Source organism: Taeniopygia guttata, chromosome 5 (assembly GCF_048771995.1).
Source record: "Taeniopygia guttata chromosome 5, bTaeGut7.mat, whole genome shotgun sequence".
NCBI classification, from domain to species: domain Eukaryota; kingdom Metazoa; phylum Chordata; class Aves; order Passeriformes; family Estrildidae; genus Taeniopygia; species Taeniopygia guttata.
Window position 1 is genome coordinate 28462544 of NC_133030.1, and position 24737 is coordinate 28487280.

The 24737-nt window shown below is 40.8% G+C and overlaps 1 protein-coding gene across 4 annotated transcripts in view; it reads left to right on the top strand.

The window, feature by feature from the left end:
* LOC100229594 (cytosolic phospholipase A2 beta) overlaps positions 1–23437 on the top strand; it is a 49875-nt gene extending 26438 nt beyond the window's left edge. For all 4 annotated transcript variants that reach the window (XM_032748793.3, XM_072930012.1, XM_072930013.1 and 1 more), the window contains 19 exons: positions 242–418; positions 1057–1193; positions 1864–1995; positions 3190–3248; positions 5049–5091; positions 6277–6340; positions 6776–6903; positions 7024–7134; positions 7355–7392; positions 8280–8415; positions 9357–9493; positions 9750–9972; positions 10565–10682; positions 11686–11823; positions 13041–13145; positions 13607–13792; positions 16788–16954; positions 17493–17679; positions 19836–23437. In XM_032748793.3, coding sequence (XP_032604684.3) covers positions 242–418; positions 1057–1193; positions 1864–1995; positions 3190–3248; positions 5049–5091; positions 6277–6340; positions 6776–6903; positions 7024–7134; positions 7355–7392; positions 8280–8415; positions 9357–9493; positions 9750–9972; positions 10565–10682; positions 11686–11823; positions 13041–13145; positions 13607–13792; positions 16788–16954; positions 17493–17679; positions 19836–20074 — 2525 coding nt within the window. In that variant the 3' untranslated portion in view covers positions 20075–23437. The remainder of the gene's footprint in view (positions 1–241; positions 419–1056; positions 1194–1863; positions 1996–3189; positions 3249–5048; positions 5092–6276; positions 6341–6775; positions 6904–7023; positions 7135–7354; positions 7393–8279; positions 8416–9356; positions 9494–9749; positions 9973–10564; positions 10683–11685; positions 11824–13040; positions 13146–13606; positions 13793–16787; positions 16955–17492; positions 17680–19835) is intronic.
* The last annotated feature ends 1300 nt before the right edge of the window (positions 23438–24737 follow it).

The following is a 24737-nucleotide window of genomic DNA, read 5'->3' on the forward strand; positions in this document are numbered from 1 at the left end:
TGATTTACTTGAGTTACAGCTGAGACCATCTGTGCCTTGCCATGCAGGGCCGAGCCTGGATGTGAAGGAGAGCAGAGGGAGTGAATCCCCTGTCAGCTGAGTAACTGCCTGACAAAGGCTTCCTGTGTTCCAGTGGCAAATGCCACGTAGCATCATCCAGAGGTGGACACTAGAAAAGTGTTAGTGTGACAAGGCCTGTATTGCTGAGTTTCAATGATCTCTTCTATCTACTCTATTGAAGGGACAGTTCCACTTTCGTGCCAAAACCTTGCGGGGCAATGTTATTCACTGCTTGATACCAGTCTGAAGTATTTAGGCATCTCGGGCTGCAGTAGAAATCTTCCATCAAGTCCTGACTCCAGCTCTGAAAGACATCACCCTGGAGATTTCCTTTCACACCGTTGCCAAGCTTCACAAAGTAAATGTGCTTCCCCACCCTGGCTCTCCCCAAAGGATGGCTGCTCGAGGCACTGACTGCACTAACCATAAGGAATAGATATAGGATGGAAGTGAAATGAAGATTTCCAACTTGCTTGTGTCCTCCAGCTCTTGGGCCCATGCTGGCCTTGAGCTGCAACAGATCATCTTGCCTAGTGCCTAAGACCTCTAGACAGCCATTATGTCCCCTCCGCATGCTTGTGTGACTCAGCTGAGCAAACCAGACTCTGATCTCTGCTGTAATATGCGTTCTCCTTTCCTGTAATCATCCTAACAGCCCTTTGTGGAACCAGCTGTAGTTTCAGTTTAACTTTTTAACATCATTGGCTGGAATTGTAAGGACTAAGCCTGAGGAATGGTCAATGGGCATAGTCCACTTTCCTCTTCTCTTCCCATGGGAAATGTGGTTCTTAGTGTACTTTGTGTGTGCATGTGTACATATGCAGTTTGTAGTTACTCAGGAAATAGATGGTTTTCCTTGGTTGTTTCCAAAGGGTGATCTGATTACTAATTAAAAAAAAAAAAAGTAGTAATATTTATTAGTCTGCAAGATTATGGCCTAGCCCTACTGTTCCTCTATAGCATTGGCGTCAGGTTTTTAATTTTTCTCTGCTGCAGTGACTGCGTCAGACTGCTATGTACGCTTGTGGCTGCCGTCTGCTTCACCTGGGAAGCTTCAGACCAAAACCATCAAGAATTCTGACAACCCTGTCTGGAATGAGACTTTCTACTTTAGGATCCAGAGAGAAGTTGAGGTAGTAAAAAAATAGAATTTTCACCAATTTAAATAGCTGGGAATCCTCTGGAGACACCATGTTGATCAACTGTGCTAAATAACTTAAGAAAATGTTTGCTCAACAGACTGGTTAGCACAGAACAGTAGACATAAGAAGTACTTTTCTCAGCTTTTTACAGACATTGGTGATGTAAATGCCTGTATCTAAGCTAGTCCAGACTCTTTTTGTTGTCACCTGAGTGAAATAAGCGCTACTGTAGCATACTTCTGTACTATTTTGGCATGGCTAACTTTGAAAGAGCTTTCCCTGCACTGGTTCTAAGGAAAGAGTAGAGATGTTGCTGTGGTGTAGACAGCAAATTTAATCCTTCCCTAAATTGTGGAATTTGGAGAACTTTGGGAATGAGGAAACTAAGTGTGTTCTTTGTGTGGGTTATCAGTGAGGTACACGGCACTGGCATCTTTTCTGTCTCAGGAGAGTGGGAACCTCTGTTATAGGTAGTTGTTTTCCATTTCACAAGTTTCCCAAGATTAGGTGTAATAATGTTCTATTTTAGCAGACTACTGAAGGACATGCTTTTTTATTCTTACTGCTCTGCTAGTGAAACAGTTGCAAAAATCTATAATAATTTTTTTTGTTTCTGTCGAATAGAAGCTCAAGTGTTCTTACTTATTTTTTCTACTACCAGAACATTTTAGAATTGGCAGTGTGTGATGAAGATGCACTCACCAAAGATGACATGCAGTTCACAGTTCTTTTTAATGTTGCTAGAGTCAGACCTGGGGAGATAATCCGCGAGACCTTTGCTTTGAAATCAGAGGTAAGGGCTGAAAACACAGGGAGAGATTGACAAGACCTCATTGTCCACATTGTCTTCCATGTTAAGCAGGGCTTGGATCTTCATGAACAGGTAGCCTTATATATCATTATCAATACCTCATCAAAACAGATATAATTTTGCTGTAATTTTGTGACTTCATGAATCCCTTTTAACAAATTCAGAAAATGAAGCAGCTTCTGTCTCATGCTCTCTGAGGGCAAAATATTTTAACAGGAAGCATCTGTAAATAATAATTTTTATCTTTTAGAATTAAAAAAAAAATACTTGCTTACCTTTCAGCTTTATCCCAATTTTGCCATGCTTGGGGGAAATTTCCTCATAAATGGCAACTTATTTATTGAAAACACGAAAACAACTCACTCATCACTTGAATTAAATGGTTCTTTCAGGCTTTTTTTCCCTGTTGTTGCTCATGCTGGGTTTCCTTCTGGTTGATTCAGATTTCTCTAGGCCATAGTAAAGGAACATCTGTCCTGCTAACATCTTTGGTATTTTATTAAGGAGCCCATGAAAGAGAGGTGCCCAGTAAACAAAGCTGGGATAGGTCTGTGACAACTCCTGGGCTTGTCTGAGCTGCTGCTGAGGTGCTGTTGCTACACACTCATTACAGGAGGGAGACAGTCCATAAAAACAGCTACTTCCCACATGCTGAAAGCTGTTAATATGGATTTTCCTTGTGACTGAGCGGGTTGGTGCTGTGCACTTCTCAGCCAGTGGGTGAGTCACTGGGAAATACGATGATTCAATAACCACTTCAGTCACTTGCCTAATTCATCTCTTCTGGGTTCAGTTCAAGTGTGCTTTAAATGGTTTGTATGTGAAAATGTTTCTGGTCTTCATGACATTTTTTGCTGGGCTTCGATGTCTTTCCCTCATGCACATTATCTTGCAGAGAGCCATTATGTTTCCTTTTCAATCAAGCTCCCTCTCAATCAGAGAGAGAAATAAGTATAATTCTACATATCACACAATGGGAGATTATTAATCTTATGTGCCTTACCCAAGCCTGTGGCTCCTGTTGCAACTTCAGCTTTGGAAAGACACAAACCCAAACTTTTTTGGTACCATTTGCAGAAGAGATGTTAGGCCTTGAAGTGCTTTTTAGGTGTGTCTGTGCTGCCAAATTCTTGCAGCCTTCAATAATCTGTATTTATTTTACCCATTTCTTTTTAGACAGAGAGTTGCCGTAAGAAATGGGAAAGTTTGGAAGTGGAATTCTGGATGGAAAGAATGTGAGTAAAATTCCAAAGCTAAAAGGTATAGAACACATCTCAGAGGATGAGAAACTACTTCCAGCTCTTTCTCCCAGCAGTGAACCTAAATTACAGTTTCAAACTTTTTTTTTTTACCTTCCCTAGCTAATTCCACCTTTCAGTATATTTCATATAAATCTTAAACTTCTGTTGAACCTGTATATCTAGATCCTGGAAATGTAATAAAATTGTCATGATGTGATAACTTTTACACAAGATGCATGTGCAACTTAATGGGAGTGCTCTTCAGATTGTTTATAGTAATTGAACAACACCTAGAACAACATGGAATTTTTCAGAGACCATGAAACTTGTCTTATATTATTGAAACAATGTATACTTGGAGTAATGTAGACAGTACTAGAAAAGTCACCCATTAAGCAATAGCTTAGTTAAACTGAAAAAACATACAATCAACAAATAATGAAAATAAGACCATCTGCCTCAAAGTGGTAATTGGCATTGTCTGTAGAAGAACAAGTCCCATGAGATAAACTTTAGCTGTCTTTTAAATCCTATGACAGACTTGGTTGAAGGGAACCCCCTAAACTACACATTCTGGAATATTTGAGTATTGCAAGAAAAAAAAACCCAACCAACCAAACAAACAAAATCTAAAAAAACTCACAACAAAAACAAATAAACAAATAAAAAACCCCCAAAAAAGTAGTCAAATGCAGTCCAGTGAAAACTGGCTAACTTGCGTGATCAGGAGAAGGAAGTGTAAGAAAGACAAATAAGACTTCTTATTCTTAAACATGAGGAAGCTGCGGAAAAAAAAAATCATTATTTAATTTACCTGTGAGAGGTACCTTATGAGATGGTATCACATATAATGATGGTAATCATCTCCTGCAGCTGTGGAAGCAGTCACAGTCAGATATATAAAAGGTCAGAATGTGAAGCAGTGCTTGGGAACTGGATTCAGACTAGAAATAAGAGGAATACCTTTCACCATTGAAGTTATAAGGCATTTGGTTGACAACCATTCTTAGAAGTCAAACCTAATTATTTAAATACATTTTACAGTTGAAATAGAAGTCTTAAGCCTGGAAATGGTGTCTGGTAAAATACCCTGGACCTACAAAGGTTATGACTAGCATAATCTCAATGGCCCTTTCAGATATCTGAAAGCATTTATGAATGTGTGTAACATAGAGGTGTTGGAATATTTGCCTTAGTGAAAGATGCTGTTAGTAAACTCTACAGATTACTCATGTAGGTAAATAACTACATTCATTCAGTGACAGACCAAGGTCTTACAAGGTAAAATATCTAGGACAAAGATTTTTCATTGCTTACCTCTGTGTTTTGCATTCATACATATAGCCCAGTGGGAGCTAATTCTTATTTGCCATTCATTTTTGGTCAGCCATAAGTTATAATATGAACTAGTCAGAAATGTCTTTCCTAATAAATGTTTGCAGAACATATTAATAGCAGTCTTTGCTTTTCCCAAGTTATATGGTCATTTGTTAATACCAGGACATGATTCCACATATACCAATATGCCTTTGTTCTGCTGTAACTTAGCACATAGTTTTAAGCATTAGTATTTTTATGGGCTTTCCTGTCTTTGTTTGGCTGCTGTATTTTGGTTCACATCTTAGCATGGGATCATATATTTTGCCTTTTAGAAAACAAATTGTAATAACTTATCTATATTCAATTTAAGTGGGAAAGGTCATATAACTGCTATTTAAAAAACTAAACAAAACACACTAAAATCGAGCTATTCACACAGCTTTTTTTGTTTGTTACTTGTTTTTGTCTTTTCAGTCCTGGCCCTCCAGAGCATCTCATTACCAATGATGTCCTAGTGGTAAGGTTCACATAATTTATCTTGGAGTGATATCTGCTTCATTTTGTTCCTCTCCTCTTCCCCCATTTCATAGAAAGAACACAACCTAGCATGACAGATAAGAGCATGGTGTGCATTTTAAAGTCAGAGATATGAGACAGTGTCCCTGTGTTACAGCTCAGCTGTTGCCCTCTCCATAAAAAAAAACAGCAGCTGTGAGTCCTTGAAGTCCTTAGCTATTACAGATGTCAATATGTTGCCACACTGTGGTTTGTTATTCTTGCAGAATCCCATATTTATTTGTGTTCAAAGTGAAAACTGATTGTGTTTCTTGTAGCACAGCATGGCACTTGGCAGGAAAAACAAAGGTTATAAAAGGTCTGTAGAAGACAATAGTAGGTGTTCAGTGTGCTTATGACTGGAAGGGTATCTAGTGTAACAGCTTTTTGGGAAATTAGGTTTTTAATGAAGTTATCTTAGCTGTTGAAACATAGAGCCCTGTTCTAGTGCTAGTCAGCATGTGGTACATTGCCTGTTTCCTCGGGCTGGCCCAGCAGCTAAGGAGTACCAAGTACTTCATGCCAACTCCTCCAAGCCTGTGCATGGTTCCCAGATGCTAGCCCTTGATACCCCTGAGGCAAAGTAACACATTATATTCTTTCCCCCTCATTTTCTGTGTGAGGCATAAGAGTTGCAATGACTGGCATGCATTGTTCCTGAAATGACTTGAAAAACTCTACTGGCATGAGTTATTAAAGGTGAACTGGAGTGACTCAGGTGGAGGGTAGGATGGAATAAATCCATGATTTCCCTACATCAGGGCCAATAAGAAGATGCTTTGTAGGCTAATAATTGCCACAATACACAGAAACTCATCCTCAGGTATTTTCCCCCACCCTTCCTAAACAATTATTAGATATATATGTTTGGGCACCAGTGTGTTGTACAGAGTTTCCTGATTTTGGGATAATTTGAATGTGTTAACAACCTCTGACAATGCTCCACTGTATCGACACTCTGAAGAGTGCAACTTGGGCTACTGTCCTGGAATAATGAGCTCTGAATTTTCCCTTGGATCACTCCTGGCACTGAGACCAGTTCAGTTGGCTCAGTATTATAGGTGGTGGTTCTCTGCATGATGTTTCATTATTTGCAGCAGATGTGTTATTTGCTTTCTTCACCCTTTTCCTTTTCTGCCTTTTGCAGTCCCGTGAGGTTTGCTGCTTGGAAGTGCATGTGGACATTAATGAAAGCAGGAAATACTTGAAAGGTATGGCAATTTCTCAGTGAACTGAGAACGTGACCAAACCAACTCTATTATAGTAATTCAGACCCAGATAGAGGCATTTTAGAGTACAGAGACAACCAAGAATGCTCTTAATTATATATAAGTAGTGATATGTGATCTTAAATAAAATGCAATGCAGTGAAATGCCCTGAACTGGTCTCTGTGTCTTTTCCTTGGAGCTATCAGGTTTGGACACAGTAGACTTTGCTGGTGGAAGTGAGAGAGGATGCTGACTCTGGGAGCACTCCAAGCTATGGGGGTAAAAGCAGGAGTACCAAGTCCTGTGCTGTAGGAGACTTGCTGGTAGTTTACAGAGGAGCTACCACAGAAAATTACTCCATCAAAAAGTTTGCCAACTTTGCTAGCTCTTTTGCCTGAACAGCAGTATTATTCTCTAAATAAACCTGTTTTTACTAGAGGGTAAAAATCTCGTGCTTACGGTGCCTGCATCTCATGAGAGAACGCAGAAGACGACAGAGGACACCGATACTTTCTACTTCCACTGTGTGAAGGCTTGGGAGCCAGTTCTGAAAGTCAGGCTGCAGGTAAGGGGCACTACACAGTGCTGCTGTTCACTGCTTGCTTACTTCTGGTGTGACCAAAACAGCAAAGAACTGCACTGTTTCTGCTCTGTGGGTACAACCCATGCTTTTTGTTTTGTATAGAAAGTTTCTGATAAGGAAGATGACAACAGCAATTTAAGTGACACCTTAACGATACCACTGAAATATCTCCCTGTTGGACATAAAGTGAAAGTAACCCTTCCCGTAAGACATGTAAGTGTTTCATAATTTGTGTCTGGAAAGAAGAGTAGAATAACCCTCACTATTTAACACATTAATATTAAAAAAAAAAAACCCAAATAAACCCAAAGCAACAACCAAAAAGTATGCAGGGTGGCAGTGGTGGGACTTTTCTGGAGGCACTGAAAATCTGAATTCAAAACTTCTCTTTTTCCCTCCACTCATTTTCCTGCTTTTATCTCTCTGTTTACAGAATGTGCCGCTACAGTTGTACCTCCAGCTAAATGCTTGGTAAGAGGTTTATTTTTTTCTCTAAAGGTTTTATTGCACTTTGAACTGTGAAATCTAGAACAGAGTATCCTTTATTTAGATATAAGGAATGCACAAGACTAGGGGCAAGATGTGACAATATTTAAGTCATCATTAAAGAGTCACCACAACAGCTCAAAGCTAAATGTCCTTGGGGCAAAGGAACCCCACCAAGATGCAATAAAAATTATGAGAGTTTCAAACGGTGAGGGACTTAGTCACTGAGTGTCCTTTGCATCAAAGAATCAAAGACTAAGACTGGAGGCTTCTTCAAAAAGGGCACAGGAAGAAGGCAGAGGGAAAAGAGAATTTGAAATAACATAACATCAGAGTCCATACATTATCCAAAGGACACATGTTCTCTTAAAAAAACAGACTTGTGGCTCTGGTGATATCAAGAGAAAGAAGTATTAACTAGGGAAGACAAAACGTTGCATTGTAAAATAATGTGTCAGACAAGAAACAAACAAAAATTATTTGAATATCTTTTTCATTGTACAGTTTCTGTATAAGTCTGCAGTACAAATGCTCATGAAATGCCCATTGTTAGGTTTAAGTCATCCTTTGCTCAGAAATCATATGAAGCAGAAATAGAAAGGATTCAGCTTACAAAGCTACTGAAAGTCACAGAAGCCCTTCTTTGTTTTTATATTTATTATCCTTAGCTGACAGTAAATCTTACACTGAAACAATAAAGAGACCATGTAGAAGCAAAGAAGTTAATTTCTTTGCAAATGAAAGACACATTTCTGTATAAATCAGAGCAAGGAATCAAGATTTTTAAAGAATTAGTTAGATTGCAGTTGCTGAAAATAGATCCATATGCATTTTAAACACCAATCCCGTGCCTCTGGATTTATTTGTTTCAGCACAGAAAAACTAGATGTGCGCTTAGGGTATGATCTGTGCCAAGGAGAGCAAGAGTTCCTGCATAAGAGGAAGAGAGTCGTTGCTGGTGCCCTGAAAAGGGTTCTTCATCTGGAAAGAGATCTACATGGACATGAGGTCTGTGCTTTGGAATCCAACATGGGGTGTGGGTCTATTGCATTAGGATTGGCACAACTCCCCTCAAAATTTCTAGTAATATTTTCAGGTTGCTAACAAACCCATTGATTTGAATGGCAGCAGAGCGGAGGCTTTGTGGCATGCCCCTTACTTGTGTAAAATTTCAGCTCAAGTATTCATCCCTCCAATCTTTTCAATGGGCCCAAGTAACAATGATGTAATAATACCACTCTTCAAACACAGTTCCCAACAGTATGGTGCTGCAAGTCAGCAAGATATGAGGCATTGTGTTAGATACAGGCTAGTTAGGCAACCCATATCAATACGAAAACAAGAGTATTGGAAATTCACCTCACATAAATACTTATTAAATCAGTGTAATGTCACTTCTTTAGGCTTACTTTTTTTCTTTCTTCAGTCTCAGAACACTTCTTACAAGAAGTAAACATTTCTTGTGGTGAAGAAAGAACATTAGAACATTTTATAACAAGCTGAAGTATGTTTTGTTGCCAAGATCCACGGTGACTTTTTAAGGGAAAACTTCTTTTCTTACTGGAATTATATTTGTTAAATGAATGCTGTCCAAAGAATCAGCAGCGTTTGAAAAACTTCCTTAATACATTTTAATTGCATTTATTGCAATTTGTTGTTGTTTGTAATAAAATCATATGATTATCTATTCTTAATCATCGCAATTCCAATCACAGAGAGCAAAGGCAGGAAAGAAGGTTAAAATGACTGCATATTCAAACTCATCCAAGCATTGGGGTTAAGAGTCTCTAGAGGTTAATTTCAGTAAGGTACTGGTAAAGATTGGCTAAGTGATGATTTAATTCACTGTCCTCCAATGAATCTGCTGAAGAAATTCTGAGAGCTGTAATTAGACTTTTTCAAGTAGCAAGGGAGTAACTTTCTGAGAATACTACTTGTGTTTTGGACAGGTCCCAGTAATAGCTGTAATGGCAACAGGCGGAGGTCTCAGAGCGATGTCAGCTATGTTTGGCCACCTCTTAGCTCTTCAGAAGCTAAATCTCTTGGACTGTGTCACCTACCTCACTGGGGCTTCTGGCTCAACATGGTGGGTATAGAAAATGAGACTGGATTTGGAATTACTGTGACTACTTTTCCACACAGTGGGAGAGGCATCTCTTTCAGACTTACATTGTTAACAAGTGGACATAATTCCCTCATGAAGCTCTTACTGGGGCACTCAATTACGACTTCAGTTTAGGCTCACTGATTCTCTTTAATTGATTGAAATGATTTTGTAAATGTATCAATTTTCCAAAATAATCTAAACAAATGGGTGATTTTCTAATATTTCTGCTCCTTAGGACCCTAGCAGACCTGTATGAGCATGCTGACTGGTCACAGAAGTCTCTGGAGGGGCCACTTAAAGCAGTAAAAGAGCAAGTGACAAAATGCAAACTCAACCTTATGTCTATAGACCATCTGAAATATTATCACAAGGAACTTGCTGAAAGGGCAAAAGCAGGACATGTGCCATCTTTTACAACTCTGTGGTCACTTGTTCAGGAGATGTTCTTACATGAACGGGTAGGTACATGGTCCTGCTACACATTTGGGAAACACCACTTTCTTTAGAGCCTTATTCTTTGAGGGCACGATGTAATGTGTGTAACAAATCCAAAGAGACTGAGTCATGCCAATGTGGTTTGTAAACTATGACAGAGGATCTTGTAATCAGAATTTTTCAGAGTAGATAATCTCTGTCCTAGCGTGCCCAACAGCTAGCAACTTCAGTAGGCAAAATCCCAGAAAGAACTGAGGAATTCCCACCCCCACCCTCCCGAAAAGTCAGATTTTTAAAGTCTGCTTCTAGTTTGACATTTAAAAGTTAGAATAATATGTCCTCGTGTGAATATTAATCTCAACTTTAGTAAAGATCTGTGGGATACAGGCAGTCAAGGCACTGGGATATTCTAATGAAGTTACTAGGTACCCAAAAGGCAACCAGGAAGGAAAATGCAGGAACATGAAGGAAAGGTCTCTTTGAAAAATGTGACTTACAGATGCCTCTGTGTTATAAAATGTCTGTTATCAATCTTTACATTTTTACTTGGGTAGACTGTGCCAGTGTTATGCTCTTACAGAGGTTTACTGTGATTTTTTTTATCTCACTGATTAGCCAAGAAAGTACAAACTCACAGACCAGCGCAAGGCATTGGAGCATGGGCAAAACCCACTGCCTTTCTATGCAGTCCTCAATGTGAAAGAGGAGAAGTTTGGTACTTTCAAATTTAGAGGTAGGTGTTCCTGGAGTTTCTTCTGATTCTGGGATTAAAGAGGATTTGGAGGGAGGTGTGTATGTGGGGAGAAAAAAAGGGGAATACGTGAGTTCCTTGCCCTCACTCAGTATTCATCTTTTAATAAAATGTTTATTTTTTGCAAACTACTATGTGTTGGTTAGAAAGAGCATATCTGCTGGATAACATCCTCAGCCATAAAGAGGATATTAATTAAAAATCTGTGGTGAAGTCCTATTTTTACAACAGACACTGTGAGTGAGTGTGAGCAAATAATCTGGTCTTTTCCTGCCATGCCTATAAAATGGCTTTGATGCTCCATTAGTTTCTAGGGGTGCTGTGAAATGCAATTGTCACTTCCTAAATATGATGCTGATGAGTGTATGAAAATGGAGTGGAATATGATTAGTGTGATGGGTGTGATATGACATCCTTTGAATGGATACAGGCCACATTCAACAAAAGGTGTTAAAAGCAGTAGATACTGTAAAGAAAAACAATTAGTCCTTATGTTTATTTAGGTTTATAACTATAGTTCTACTGTAATGCCTGTACAGGGGAGCTTGAGCCAGGAAACTGCACATCCATGCCACACTGTAATTTCTTGTGTGATGTTGATGTGTCTTCAGGCTGCTTTGTTATATCTTGTAGACTGGCAGTTTTGGCTTAATAGAGCCTTCATGCCAGTCACTCCTTGCAATTCACACCACTCTTGCATGAAGTATAATTGATGCTCTTGATTCAGAGAGGCAGTGCGGCCCCAGAATCTTTATATAGAAATAGATATCTAAGCATTTGAACCTAATGTTAGAGCTCTTCTGAGTTCAAAAAGCTGGTTCCTTTTGGTTGCAAATAATCTCTCAGTTTGTATGAAAGTGGACAGTGCAGCTTGCAGTACAAATGTGCAGATAGTACAGAGCTGCTGAGACAAGCAAGATCCTTGGGAAGGTTTGGGGGTTTTATTTTTATTGCAGCAAACCTGTCTCATGTAAATTCTTTGTAGAGTGGGCAGATTTCTCTCCTTATGAAGTGGCCATACCAAAATATGGAGTCTCCATTCCTTCAGAATATTTTGACAGCGAGTTCTTCATGGGAAGGAGAGTGAAGAAGCTGCCAGAGTCTCGGATCTGCTATCTGGAAGGTGACATAGCAGTGCTGTGTAGTTAATCACAGCATTGTAGAAAGTGTGATATTTGCAAGCCACAGGCACAGCACTCCTTGCCAGCACTTCTGCTTTAGCACTCTTACTTTAGCACTTTAGCACTGCTTTAGCACTTTAAATCAATGGGCTTTTTACCCCTTTCGTACACTTCTGATCTTTGTGTATCTGCTTTTCTCCTGTCCTCCCTTTTCACCTGGGTGGATTTGGGAAAGTTGCAGCATGGTTCCTGCTCCACTGTCTAAACCAAACAAGATGGAGGAAGAGGCAAGTTGAGGAAATGATAAGCATTCCTTCCCTGATCAGTTTCCAACTCTTCACCTTCATAAACTATATTTCTAGACAAAGCATTACTGGGGTAGAATTGGAAGGAGCTGAGAATAAAATTCGTCATCTAGAACAAGCCACAAAGGCAGGACCTACCTGAGCTTTATGGCTTGAGGATGGTGTCACTAATCTTCTCTGCTCATAAGGATGAAGGAAGACCTTTTGACCTCCAACTTTGACTGGCCATTTTGCCACCAAAGATGAAGAAAGGGAAGAAGCAGCTAGTCAGAGGAACCCATCTGTCCCAGGCAGATTTTAAATCCTTACAAATGTTTTAGCTTTGACACCAAAAACAAGGGTAGAGGATAAAACCCCCATATTTACTTCACTGTGGAGTCTGATAGAAATTCAATTTGTTCTTCATGTAAGTACCTGGCATAGAGCTTAATGAGGAAGGATAGTTCTTTCCAAAAGCAGACTCGCAGATGGAGCCAATTCTATTTTGAACCTGGACCAGCTGCACTCCACAGAAACAAAACATGCCCAGAAGGAAGAAAATTAGTCTTAGATCAATTTAAATAATAAATCAGTTTAAAGAAGGCCTTTATGCTTACATGACTTCACCATACTTTCAAAGCCTACTTTTCTCTCACGGGTACACAGGAAACTTTCTACAACATCATTTGGGTGACTGATAGCTCTTATTTTGTTACTCTGTACTATGCAGCGAATGTTCTGTGTGTAGTTACCTCCTGAGAAAGAGCACTGAAGTGCTTACACCATAGTGTTTGAACTCTCTGAGACCTACTGCTTAAGTTGTGTCATGTTAGGGTCAGGTTGGGTGGACTAATAATGTGTACCATGGATATTTATAATAGTCAGTGGTTAACATGTGGTAGTGCAATACTTGTCCCATGTGGTTTGACTTGCAGGTCTTTGGACAAACATCTTTACTAGGAATTTGCTGGATGGCTTGTACTGGTCCTCAAATTCAAATGAATTCTGGGAACGATGGTCCCAAGATATGGTAGATATAGGTAAGAGTTTCTGAAGTGTTTCCTCTCTGTGGATCTTCCAGCATGATTTTAATATGTATCAGAATTATTACTATGTTCTTTTCTCTTCTCTCTTCTCTCTTTTCCCAGAGGCATGCTCCATGTTAGTACAAATGTTTGTCATTTAAAATTTCCTCATGGTCTGCTAAATGGCTCTGCCTGTTACTGCAAATGAGAAGCTTGGCTTTTACTTGTGGGCAAAAGAGTACAAAGCCAGCATGTCATTTGAAAGAGTAAAACACAAAACTGTGACTGCTTTAAAGAAAACTAAATATCTCTTTGGTAAATGACATGGGTCATGTGCACGTGTTTTCCAGCAGCCTGCAAGAAACAGGGATGACAGTGACCCACAGGAAGACAAGGGCAGCTAGCTAGCAGAGATGTCTGGCAGGGCAGATTGCTATTGTTTTTTTCACTATTTCGTGGTTTCTTCTCTATTTCAGAAAAGCATTCTCCTGAGGAAGACATTACTGTTATCGAGCCTCCATCTTGTTTGTCAGGAAAGTTGTATGAAATATTTCAAGACATTATGACCAAGCGTCCACTACTGGGAAAGTCACATAACTTCCTGAGAGGCTTAGAGTTTCATAAGGATTATATCCATCAGAAAAAATTTATTGAATGGAAAGGTAACTGCAACAAAGAGTTAGCTGCACTGTGCAGGTAACATCTCAGATTTTGTTTTTTAGACTTTGGAAAACTCATATTTGTTTCAGGGTTTGGAAATTGGCTGAGTTGGACCTATGTTCATGGTTTCTGTTTCTTTAGGGTAACAGGTTAAAATTAACTAGTTCATGAACTGCTCTTTCACTTCCAGAAGATACCTGTAATTTGTGTCAAGAAAGGCTTTTCTACAGGAATTTTGTCACTCTGCATAGGTATAGTAGTCAAAAGATTTAGGAAGGGCAGAATCTTTTGAGGTCAAGAAACAAAGGTAACACCAGAAGCATAAAATAGCAGGTTATTATGTGGCTCAGGTGAAGGAAAGGACTAGTTGCAAGCATGTGGCTTCCCATATGTCTGGTGGTTTTGCCTGATGAATTATCCATCCAGAGACCTCTCTTTTTCAGAAGCAGAAATACCAAAATCCAACTACAGAAAGTTAGTTGCATAGGTTTAGACTTTAAATGTTAAAAAACCAGATACATAGACTTGATTTATAAATTGAAGAGCCATTTTCTATGACCTTTGCTCTGTAGACAGGCAGCAATAGTTATACCTCAAAACCTATGAAACAATCTGTGAAAGGATAGCAAGGTGATGAAGATGAGGTTTTCTGCATCAGAAACCTTCCTATAATCCCAGCATCTTAATTTATTCCATGAACAGGTAGCAATGTGGGAGTACCCCACGTTATTGAGGTTAATCTGTCTTCAGCAAGAAAGCGCACATGTTCTCTGCCTTCTCTGAGCCCTTCTCTTCGGCAAGTTGCATTTCTCTCCCATTTTAGGCAAGTTACAATGTGTTTTGTCCCTGCCCTTGCTACACAGTTTGCTGCCAATGGCGAGAGATGGTGGTGCTTTTCTGTGGATTAAGGCAGAGCCCACAGTGTGCTATCTGCTTTTAAAGTGTTTAGTAAGCAAAATGTCTCTGTCCTAAAAAGGTCTGCACTAAGAAAACAAATGAAAGAAGGAGAAAAAACAAGTAGCATAAGAAGGGTGGGTGAGAGAAGGAGCAAGCAAGTAGCTTCAGAGGGTGGATGAAGGATGAAATTGTCAGTCAGTAAATATTAAAAAACATAACTGTCCTTATATTTGCTGACAGTTTTGTAAAGACAAATGGGTAGAAGCAGATTTCAAGGAGGATTTTGAGGAAGTGAGCATAAAAACACTAATGACTGTCTCGGGGTAGATATTCTACAAATAAGGTAAAATATGCGGAAAGCATGAAATCCAGAATGGGAAAAGGGAAAGTGAAAGCCTGGAGTGGGAAAAATTATCAGTTTTTTCATCTCCTTTTTGTTGCCTGCATAATATCATGCTAAACTCAGGTATGGATCCATTTTTAGGAGTAAGAGGAGATGCCAGGTCTGTGAATAGAAATGAGTCTTGTGTTAGATGAAGTCTTGAGAATAGGGCTTTGTTTTAAAGACTTCCCTGCAGCTCAGGTTATCTGACATATTAAAACAAGACTTTTCATGCCTAATTTTCCTGGTGAGAGATTGAACTAATAGTCTGGATTTAGCATAATGCCTTTATAGTAGCATTCATGCTTTCAAGGGTATTTCTGAGACAGGATTTCTTTAAAATCTCTATTTGGATGTGGGATGAAAGAGGGGATTCTCACAAGAAAAGTGTCTACTTGTAGTTCACATACACAGTCATGAATAAATGCTACAAAGTTCCATCTCTGTGATAAGAAAAGAGAGATAATGGAATTTCATCTAAAAATATTCACCAGGCCAAATAAATCTAAAAAGTAAGCTCTGTTTCTTCTGTGGGGGTCTGCAAGCAAATGTCTCTTATTACAGTTGAATCTGTGAATTCTCAGCAGCCTTGAACATTAAAATAAGCACATTTTGTAAAGACTTGGCAGGGAGGGAATGGAAAAATTATGAATTATTACTTCAAGCTGGTGTGAAACATTCCAGGCTATGGAACAAGCTAGATTTACTCTGCATGGTTTAAATCAACACTACAGAATGAGGCCAAGGAAGCAGAGCAATTGAATGAACTGAAATGCAGAAACTTAGCAACAGTATTTCTGTGATCAACAGTTGCCTAAAATGCCTAAACACAATGATTTGAGGCTCAAGTATTCTGCTCTGGGCTTTGCTGCCTCATATTGCGAACTTGAGGAACATTCTCAAACCACTATTTTGATATTTAAAACCACGGCAAGATGTTCCATGGGAGTGAAAGTATACTAGAGGAAAAGTAGAGGACTTGCTGTCTACAGGGCAAGATGGTGAGGTTGCTAGCAGAGAAGTAAGAATCTAGGTATCAGAAACTGGCTTTAGATTTCAACTTGCCAGTTGGTGTAATCCCCTTTTGGCATTAATATGAGGTTTAATTAATTCAAGCAGTATTTTAAGCTGTTGGTAGGTGATGTTATATGCATGATGTGGTATTTTTTTTAAAGCATGGCTGAGATAGTTTATATGACATCACTGAAAGCAAGTTGAAGTCAGACTTTTCAGCCTAAGAGAGGGGTTGAAAGCAAACCCTGAGAAGGCAAAACCAAAAAAGAGCAATGCAAAAGTGCAATGATGTATTGCATTTGTTGCTTGTGTTGCTACACTGTGAAATTGTTTTTGTTGTTTGCATTTTTCCCAGTTCTTAGGGGGGAAAAAAATCTGTTGAAGTCTGTATTCTGTGAAAAATGACTCCCCAGAGCAGCTGTGAGGTCAGTGGAGTCTCTGTCTCGCCTGTCCTCTGTCTGGCTGCCCCACAGCCTGCCTTTGTGAGTGTGCTTGGGAGAGTGTGGAAACAGGCCAGGTGTGTCCAGATGTGCAGTTTGAAGGGCATGCTCCTGAGGCTGTGTTTGTGGGCTCAGGTTGTGGAGGGAGGTGACCTCAGTCTGGAAGGGTAACCAAGAAGCTGCCCTTAGCATATAGCACAGACAGAATTACTCACTCCTCCTTTCCTAAAAGTGCATCACTAACTATATTAAAATGTTTTTCAGACACTGTGCTGGACGGTTTCCCTAACAGTCTGACACCGCTGCAGAAATATCTTTGTCTGATAGATGTTGGCTATTTCATCAACACCAGCGGTGCAGCACTTTTCAAGCCAGAGAGGAATGTAGATGTCATTATATCCCTTGATTATGGTTTGGGAAATGTGTTCAAGGTGAGAAGATTAACTTACTCTGCTCTTTGCAGTGTAAAACTCTTCTTGTCTTATTAAAACTTTTAAGTAAGTGGATGTCTAAATCTTAATCATATATCACCATACCTTGAAGGAGAAAGAAACTTCCTTCAAGAACAGAACTATACAAAAACTGTTAGGCTTTTTTTTTTCTGTAGGGGATTACAGCATCCACTTCCTAGAATTCCCAGCGAATTGCAGTAATAATTGTTATCTGAAGACATGCCTGTGACCTCTCCTGGTCTGTCATGATGAATTCTGAGTGTGACTTTGGGTCATTCACTTGGGCTTGTAAAAAATGTTACAGGGTGATAAGTGTCATTGTCTGACTGATGTGTGGTGATCAAAAGTAAGGTTTTACTGTGGCCACTTTGGACTACACATTCATAGTGCTTCTACTGCACTACACATTTCACAGTGTTTCTAGGGAATGAGTTAAGATGCTATTGTTTTCCAGGATACCTGAGTAAACCTGATTCTTTTTTTAGAGCTTTAACTTCGTGGCATTCTGTGTCCACAGCAATTAGAGATGACATACAAATATTGCAAGATACAGAATATCCCATTCCCCAAAGTGGAGCTAAGTCCAGAAGAGGAGAAGAACCCAAAAGAATGTTACATATTTGCGGACGCAGAGGATCCCAGAGCACCTATAGTAATCCATTTTCCCTTGGTGAATGACACCTTTAAGGAATTCAAGGAGCCAGGTAAATGCAACAGAATGGTGCACTATGCTCTACCCCTGGTATGTATTACATGTCCACTGATGGCAGGCAGAAGAGCAGCCTCCATACTCCTGCTGGTTGTTCTCCACTTGAAAAGCATGGAGGACACAGTCCTGGGCAACTCAGTGCCCCACTGCCTCCTCCAGCCCTGCCTGTGGCAGATGGCTCATGTCACTGTCCCTTGCAGCAGTGCTGCAGGTCTTCTTCACTTGTGCCTGACACTATGTTCTGCCTGATGTGCAGAGTGCTGGAATTTTTCTGGCACTTGGGAAGAGGGAGAGTAAAGAAGGGCCCAGAGAGCTGTGGGAACAGGGAGGTAAGGGCCCCCTGAAGGACCTGCTGGTGGGCTGGAAAGCAGCAGCAGGATCTGACCCTTGGGCCATCCAGCCCCAGAATTGGCCCTGCGTCCCTGCCTTCTCCAGGCAGGCTGCCTGTGGTGGAGAGGGAGGTGCCTGGGGCGAGCTCCTTCCAGCTTTACCCAAAATTCTATGGGGACCCTAAGTGGGACCAGAGCAAAATGGAAGTCTCTGATGGAGCATTTGGGAAGGGTAGGAATAGCAGCAAAAAGTACTTTTCTGCTCTGATATTCAGTGATGCTCAGTGAATATGTACAGTAAGAGCTAAATCAAGAAAATCACACTTAGAAACTCAGTGGATGAAAAGAGGAGATACTCTACAGAGGGAGCTAGGCTTGTTCAGTGGAGGCTGGAAATGGTCCAAATGGCAACGTGGGGTGAGATCCAACCGTTGAGCAGTGGGTGGCAGGTAAAGCAGGTGAAGATTTTGGAATGTCTCTGAATGAAAAATAAATGACAGTGGCTGTTGCCAGTTCTCTGTGCTCCAGGCCCGAACTGGTGAGCTCTGACACTCACCTGCGTGTCTCTGAGCAGTTGCTGATTCATCCATCGAGCTGACAACCAGCAACTGATGTGGGTGGTTGGAGGAGGGGGTCCTTGGCAACCTGCTTTCATGGATTTCAAGTTTAACAGTGGAGCTTTTTGTTTCTAGGGGGATGAGAGACATCTTGTGGAATGTGGGTAGTTATTTTTCTTGTTTTTAACTATTTAAGTTCTAAAAGGACTCAGCCTGTGAAGTTCCCATTTGCAGTGCAGCAGTTACAGACTGCTTTGGTGTGCTTGAGGCAGATGCAGCTTTATCTGGATGTGGACAGCATAGATAATGCATCTTTCTGAGTATTGTGAAGCTCAGTGAAGCAACATTGGATATTTTTAATTCAGCCACTTCTAGTGTAGCCTGTGTGTAGCACCCTGAGATCGCACTGTTCAGAAACCACTAGGTTAGACTAACACCTGCTGTGTGTCAAGCACAATTCTTGTATCTTTTTCCTGAGGTTCTGGTTGAAATCATAAGGAATATCTCAGCAGTCTGTAGCCCTGCTAATAGTCATCTCACATTGTATTAGCATTTTGGGCATATTTGGTTCAGACTGCAAGGAGATAGGCAAAAAAAACCAGCAAAGAAATGAGGCAAAAAATTTTGTAGAAACATAAATATGAGACTGCTGAAATCCTAGGTGCAGGTAGTTAGGGGGTCCTAGAAAAAACATTGTTGTAACAGGGAGTATGGATGTTGCCAGTTCCAAGAGGCATAATCTGAGGCCAGGCTGGAGTTTGCTGAGAGTCTGATGTAGGATGCTCTGCACTCTGCAACAGGCAGTCCTGTGTGGTTAGCATCACAAGGTCTCTTTGTATGTCCACTCACTCTAGCCGGCAGACATGCATTTGTCACCACTAATCTAGGGGCAATCATAGATTTTGAGAAGTGTTCCAGGTGTGTGCCTTGGTCTGAGAATCAGACTTAAGGAGTTTGGGCATGGATGTGGACCCATGGGCATGCTGCCAAGGAATGATATCTGCAGTGGCAGGACAAGGAGGAATGTAAGAATTTGTGTCAGCTCTGCTGAGAGATTTCTGGGTCTGAGCTTTAGCAGGAGGGGAAGGAGGAGTAACTGGGAAAATTGGCCAGAAATGGCTCTTTCAAGCTGTGGAGTGGGTTTGCAGTATTACTTGGGGGCTGTTTTTAACAGTGGGTCCTACCGAGTAGATCAGTCTGCTACAACACTGTGTGATAGTATCCCAGATTCATCTCACTGTCGTGGCTTTTGTCTTTCTCTGCAGGGGTGAAGCGTGGTCACTCGGAGATGGAAGAAGGCAAAGTAAATCTAGAGAACAACTGCTCACCATACTACCTCATTAGGCTAATTTACTCCTCTGAAAATTTTGACAAACTTGTAAACCTGAGCAAATACAACATCCTCAATAACAAAGACCTGCTCCTCCAGGCGATCAGGAGTGCTGTAGAACGAAGGAGAAGCAGAAGGACTGGGAATTTCTCCAGCTACTCTGGATACCCCTAAGCTGGGTTTTTGCACTGTTCCCCACTGAAGGCTATGGAAGCACATTGCAGCACATCACAGTCACGTTGCAACTTATCACAGTGTTCATCATTTGCAGAAAACTGACGAAACCTGTACATTTCTCACCTTGCTGTGTTCAAGCTCCCAGCTTTCAGAAGCATTTATTTTATCTCCTTCCCCCACATTTTCAGCCCACAAAAGTCTCACAATGTGGTCTTACTTGTTAAGAAATTAGGGTCCTGGTTAGCAGGGACGTCCCAGGATCTCCTTGATGTTACAGTATATGGTGGTGGTGATAGTTTTTGTATGAACCTGTCCCTTCAACCCTGAGCCCATTATTGATGTCCTTTCAATACTTGACTACAGATCAAGTCCTGGCCATTTACATTCAGTGATGTCCAGATTTTCAGATAGGCTGAGCAACTAGAATTTGCGCTGAATTGGTGGGCTCAGCTTTGAAGTCAGGCATATATATGTGAAAAGCAGCCAAACTGCAGTGTGGACAATTGCACTCTGTCTGGCCCATTCCCCTTGCTGATGTAGAAGTTATTTCTTTTTTCCATTCCCCTGCAAGACTTTGGCACAGAAATGCTGCTCCAGACTACCACCGAGGGGGTGGTTACATTTCAAAAGAGAGGGCAGTAGCAGGAGTGAGTGAGCACAGTTCTTTTGAGCATTGGCTGCAGGAAAAGTTCTACATAAAGCACATGTGATTGTATTGATTTATATCAGCAGTGCCTTTATGGATTAAAATGTCAAGAGCCTGAAATGAATTTTTCATTGCAGAAGCTTGAGAACAATAATTGCCATAGACTCAAATATATTTAATTTAGTGATCTTGACTGATCACTAAATCTGGTTCTCCTTCCAGATGTAAACTTAATGTAGAACAACATAACTCACTAACAGAGTGCAGAGCCATTGTATTTTCACACACAGAAGATTTTTCCCTTTATAGTCTTCTATCTCCAACATCACAGGTGAAGTATTTTTAATAGGTGCTACATAAAATAGAGCACAAATTTAATAAAATAGGACACTCATTTTCCTCCTTGCTGGTGGAAAATATTTGGAAAATGACACCTGGTTTTCATTTGCTTTGGAATGCAGTGAAAGACTTTGCCTTGAGCTAGAAGCTTGGAACATCTTTATAGCCCTCCACTAGATTAAAAAGATCATAGGGAAGGATACTGAGCAATATAAAACAGAGCTTCACAGAAGCTGGAGAAGTTTGCAGACTTCCTTACACTGAAGAATTTGGGCCTGCTTCTGGATTATTTTTTCCAAATGCAACATATTCATCAGGACTTCCAAGGAAAATCTTACATATTTCTTCTGTATTGGAAATTCACTTGAGATCTAGAATTAGTTGTACTTGAAATCCAAAATCAGAAAAAGAACAAGGAAGAGGGGTATGTCTTTTTGGTACACACAGACAATATTTAAACTCAAAGGGAGAGCATTTACAAAAGACTCATTGCCTGAAGCCTGCATCTACTAAATGCTGCTTCTGCTGCAATGGCAATGGCTAAGGCTTAGCAATTCATGTACAATGCTTACTTGCTGAGGTAAGGAGGACCATCCAGAACTGAGGAGTCAACAGCTGGAATGCAGCTGTACCTAGGGATTCAGGTCATGAGAAGTTAAGAACTAATCAGATCCTAGCTGCAAGACAAAACATAAAGAGCCATTTTGAGTTGGGAGTTGATCCAGCTGGATCTGTTACCTTTGCGCAGGAGAGCAGCATGTCCTGGTGGAGCTCTCTGGGGCACCTACAAGCCCACATGGCTCTGTGCACACATGTGCACAGGGTGTGCAGCATTTCCATGCTCCTCTGGCTGGTCCTAGAAAGTTCTGCTGCTGCAAAAAGATATGGCTGTTGTGTCCATGGGCTACAGAGAACAATTTGTAACCCTTGTGAACCTTGCTAGCATGTACCCAGCACCAAGGCAGCTCAGCCACAGTGAGAAAATTTGGTCTTTCAAAATGCTCCACAGCCTAATAATTGTGGCATGTTTGGTGCATTCATAGTCCTGCTAATACAAACAGAAAAGCCCAGTAAAATGTGAAGGAGCCACAAACCCACAAGGTTTTCAGGTAACCCACAGCTGGTGGGGAATTACTGTTCTGAGGGATTGTTAAATCCTGTTACAAAGGGAGGGTGAGAGGGAGGGAGCTGTGGGTGGGGAAGGTGGTGTGACTCTGCTGGGAGAACTGGCCAGTCTTTTTGCCAACACTTAAAATCAGGTTGGGAACTGCTGTCTAATCTTGCAGCCAGTAGCACAGACAGGTATGTGCCCCTTCATTTCCTTGGTGCCCCATGTGGTACCTCTGTAGCCTTAAATTATAATAGCTTTTTCAAACATATTTTTGCATTTCAGAGCCTGAAATTATGTGAGGGCTGTATCATTGCCCATCGGAGTGCCTTTTTGTTTCAGTTTGGTTACCTTTTTTGTTTTTGTAACATGATGTGGATGTGGCATATGGGAACACAGTTTAGTGGTGGACATGGCAGTGCTGAGTTCACAGCTGGACTGGATGGTCCAACCTAAATGATTCTATGATTCAATGACATTGAAGGAGTGTGTTCCTGGCTTGATGGTGTAGTAGGAGGACCTAGAGGGCATTTGTGAGGACAGAGGCTGCTGGAGAATTCTTCAGGCTGGAGGGACCTACACCTTGTACAGTCTTGTCTGTGCAGCTTGTGGGAAGGTGTGTCTGGCACAGGTTGTCCCTCAAAGCCCTGCTGAACTCTAGTTCAGAGCATGCTGATTTGCACTGCCCCCAGACCACAGAAATATAAAGTATTGTTTCAGTGGCCTAAGGCTGATCAGTGACCTGTGCTCAGAACTGATCCTTGTTCCCTTTGGGGTAAACATGGAGTCTAAGGGCCTCTGAAATGCTGTGTGGTTGTTCCTCAGAGGCTGTGATTTTGTTTTTTTCCCTTGGCCCCATTCTTGCCTGGCCTAATACCACGTGTTGTGCTGTGACTGAACAGAGTGCATGCAAACCAAAGCAGGCACTTCCAGGAGAAAGCTGCTTTTCTCTGCATCTCATAAAAAAAAAGGCATGTGCCATACTTATAAACCAGGCCTTGCTGGTCTGGTGTTGTGTTCGCTTAACCACTGAAGATGGATGCATGCCTGCCAAAAACCTTATCCGAAATGCACCCCAGATCACTGCCCTTGGATGAACGTTTTGCTGGAAAACCCTCAAAAATACAGAGCTTGCTATCTGCTGCCAAACACAAAGGAAATGAGACTGTTCTTATAATATTACCTGCTCTTCATAGAAATTGCTTGCTTGTATCTTTTAACTGTTTAATAATATATTAATTAAAAATAAAATATTGAAAAAGAGCACCAGACCCATGAAAATCTTTATGCACTTAAGCACAAAACAAGGCTTTTTCCAGGTGTATAAGCTCTGCTTATGCTAAATGCCTGCTGAGAACTTCATAGGGCATTCACTGGTTTCAAGATTGAATGGAAGAAATATGGGAGAAGATTTTCTGGCTTACAATGAGAACCTGGAGAACCTGGAATAAAAGCTACTTCCTGTGGTAAAACCTTCTTCAGTGGAATGGCAAAAAGCAGGGCGGGGAGGCAGCTATACTGAGCCACGGCCAAGGCACATCTTTGTTCAATTAAATGGTAAGTTTAAAATACTGAAATTATTTTGGGTTTTGTTTGTTTGTTTGTTTTTTTTAAAATCAGTTAGGAATGGTCAACAATAATGAAATGCATCTGTTTCCCATTATTTTGATGTGCTGGGCTTTTTGTATTTTGTGACAGGCAGCAGCTCCAGCTGGGGCAAACAGAGGAGAGAGATGAACTAGCCAAAAAGATGAAATTATTAGCTCAGGTATTGGATGCCTGAGACTGATCTGAATCAGATGGAATACAAACTGTAGATGGTGCATGTGCCCATAAAGTATTTACATAAACTTGGTGTAAAGTGCTCCCCTCCCCTACCACTGGAGAACTAGTCAGTGCAGAGGAGAGGACTGCAAGCGGAGAGCAAGAGTGATGCTTCAGTCTGTATAAAAAGGGATGAAGGCTGAAGTCCTTGTGAGAGGAGTTAAGGACTTGAGGTATTAGCTACACTGTTCTGGAGGGATAAAATGCCATTTCTCTCCAGCTTCATGCTAGGTAACTTTTCTTTGGCTCAGAAACAGAGGTTGTAGGTAAATATATATATTCTTCCCTATGATTGCACGATACCTTAGCATGTGAAGCTTGCTGTCTGGGGACTAGACTTCCTCCTTGCTATCCTACTTTTCTTCTCCTTTTACACTGAAACACTGATTATTCATGCCTTATTTAAGTTTCAGATTCCATTAAAAATGAGTAACACTGCAGGACATTTTTCCTGGTAGCTTCATCTAGAAAGAATTGGCAAATAAAGAATTGTTGGTTAATGTGTTGTAAAAAAAGATTGTGGAGACCACAAAGCGCTGTAGGAAGCACATAACATTACCTTTGGCTGCACAGACCACCCAAACCTCATAAATCTATTCTGTTGGTATCTGCAGATCTATTTGCACATGGATGTAGTTAACTCACAGCTTGCACCTCACGCTCTGCTCACTGCTCCCCATTCTCACAGAATCATTTCATGTGAGCAGTCTGGCTTAAAGGTCCCCCTGCCCTTTGGTTTAGTA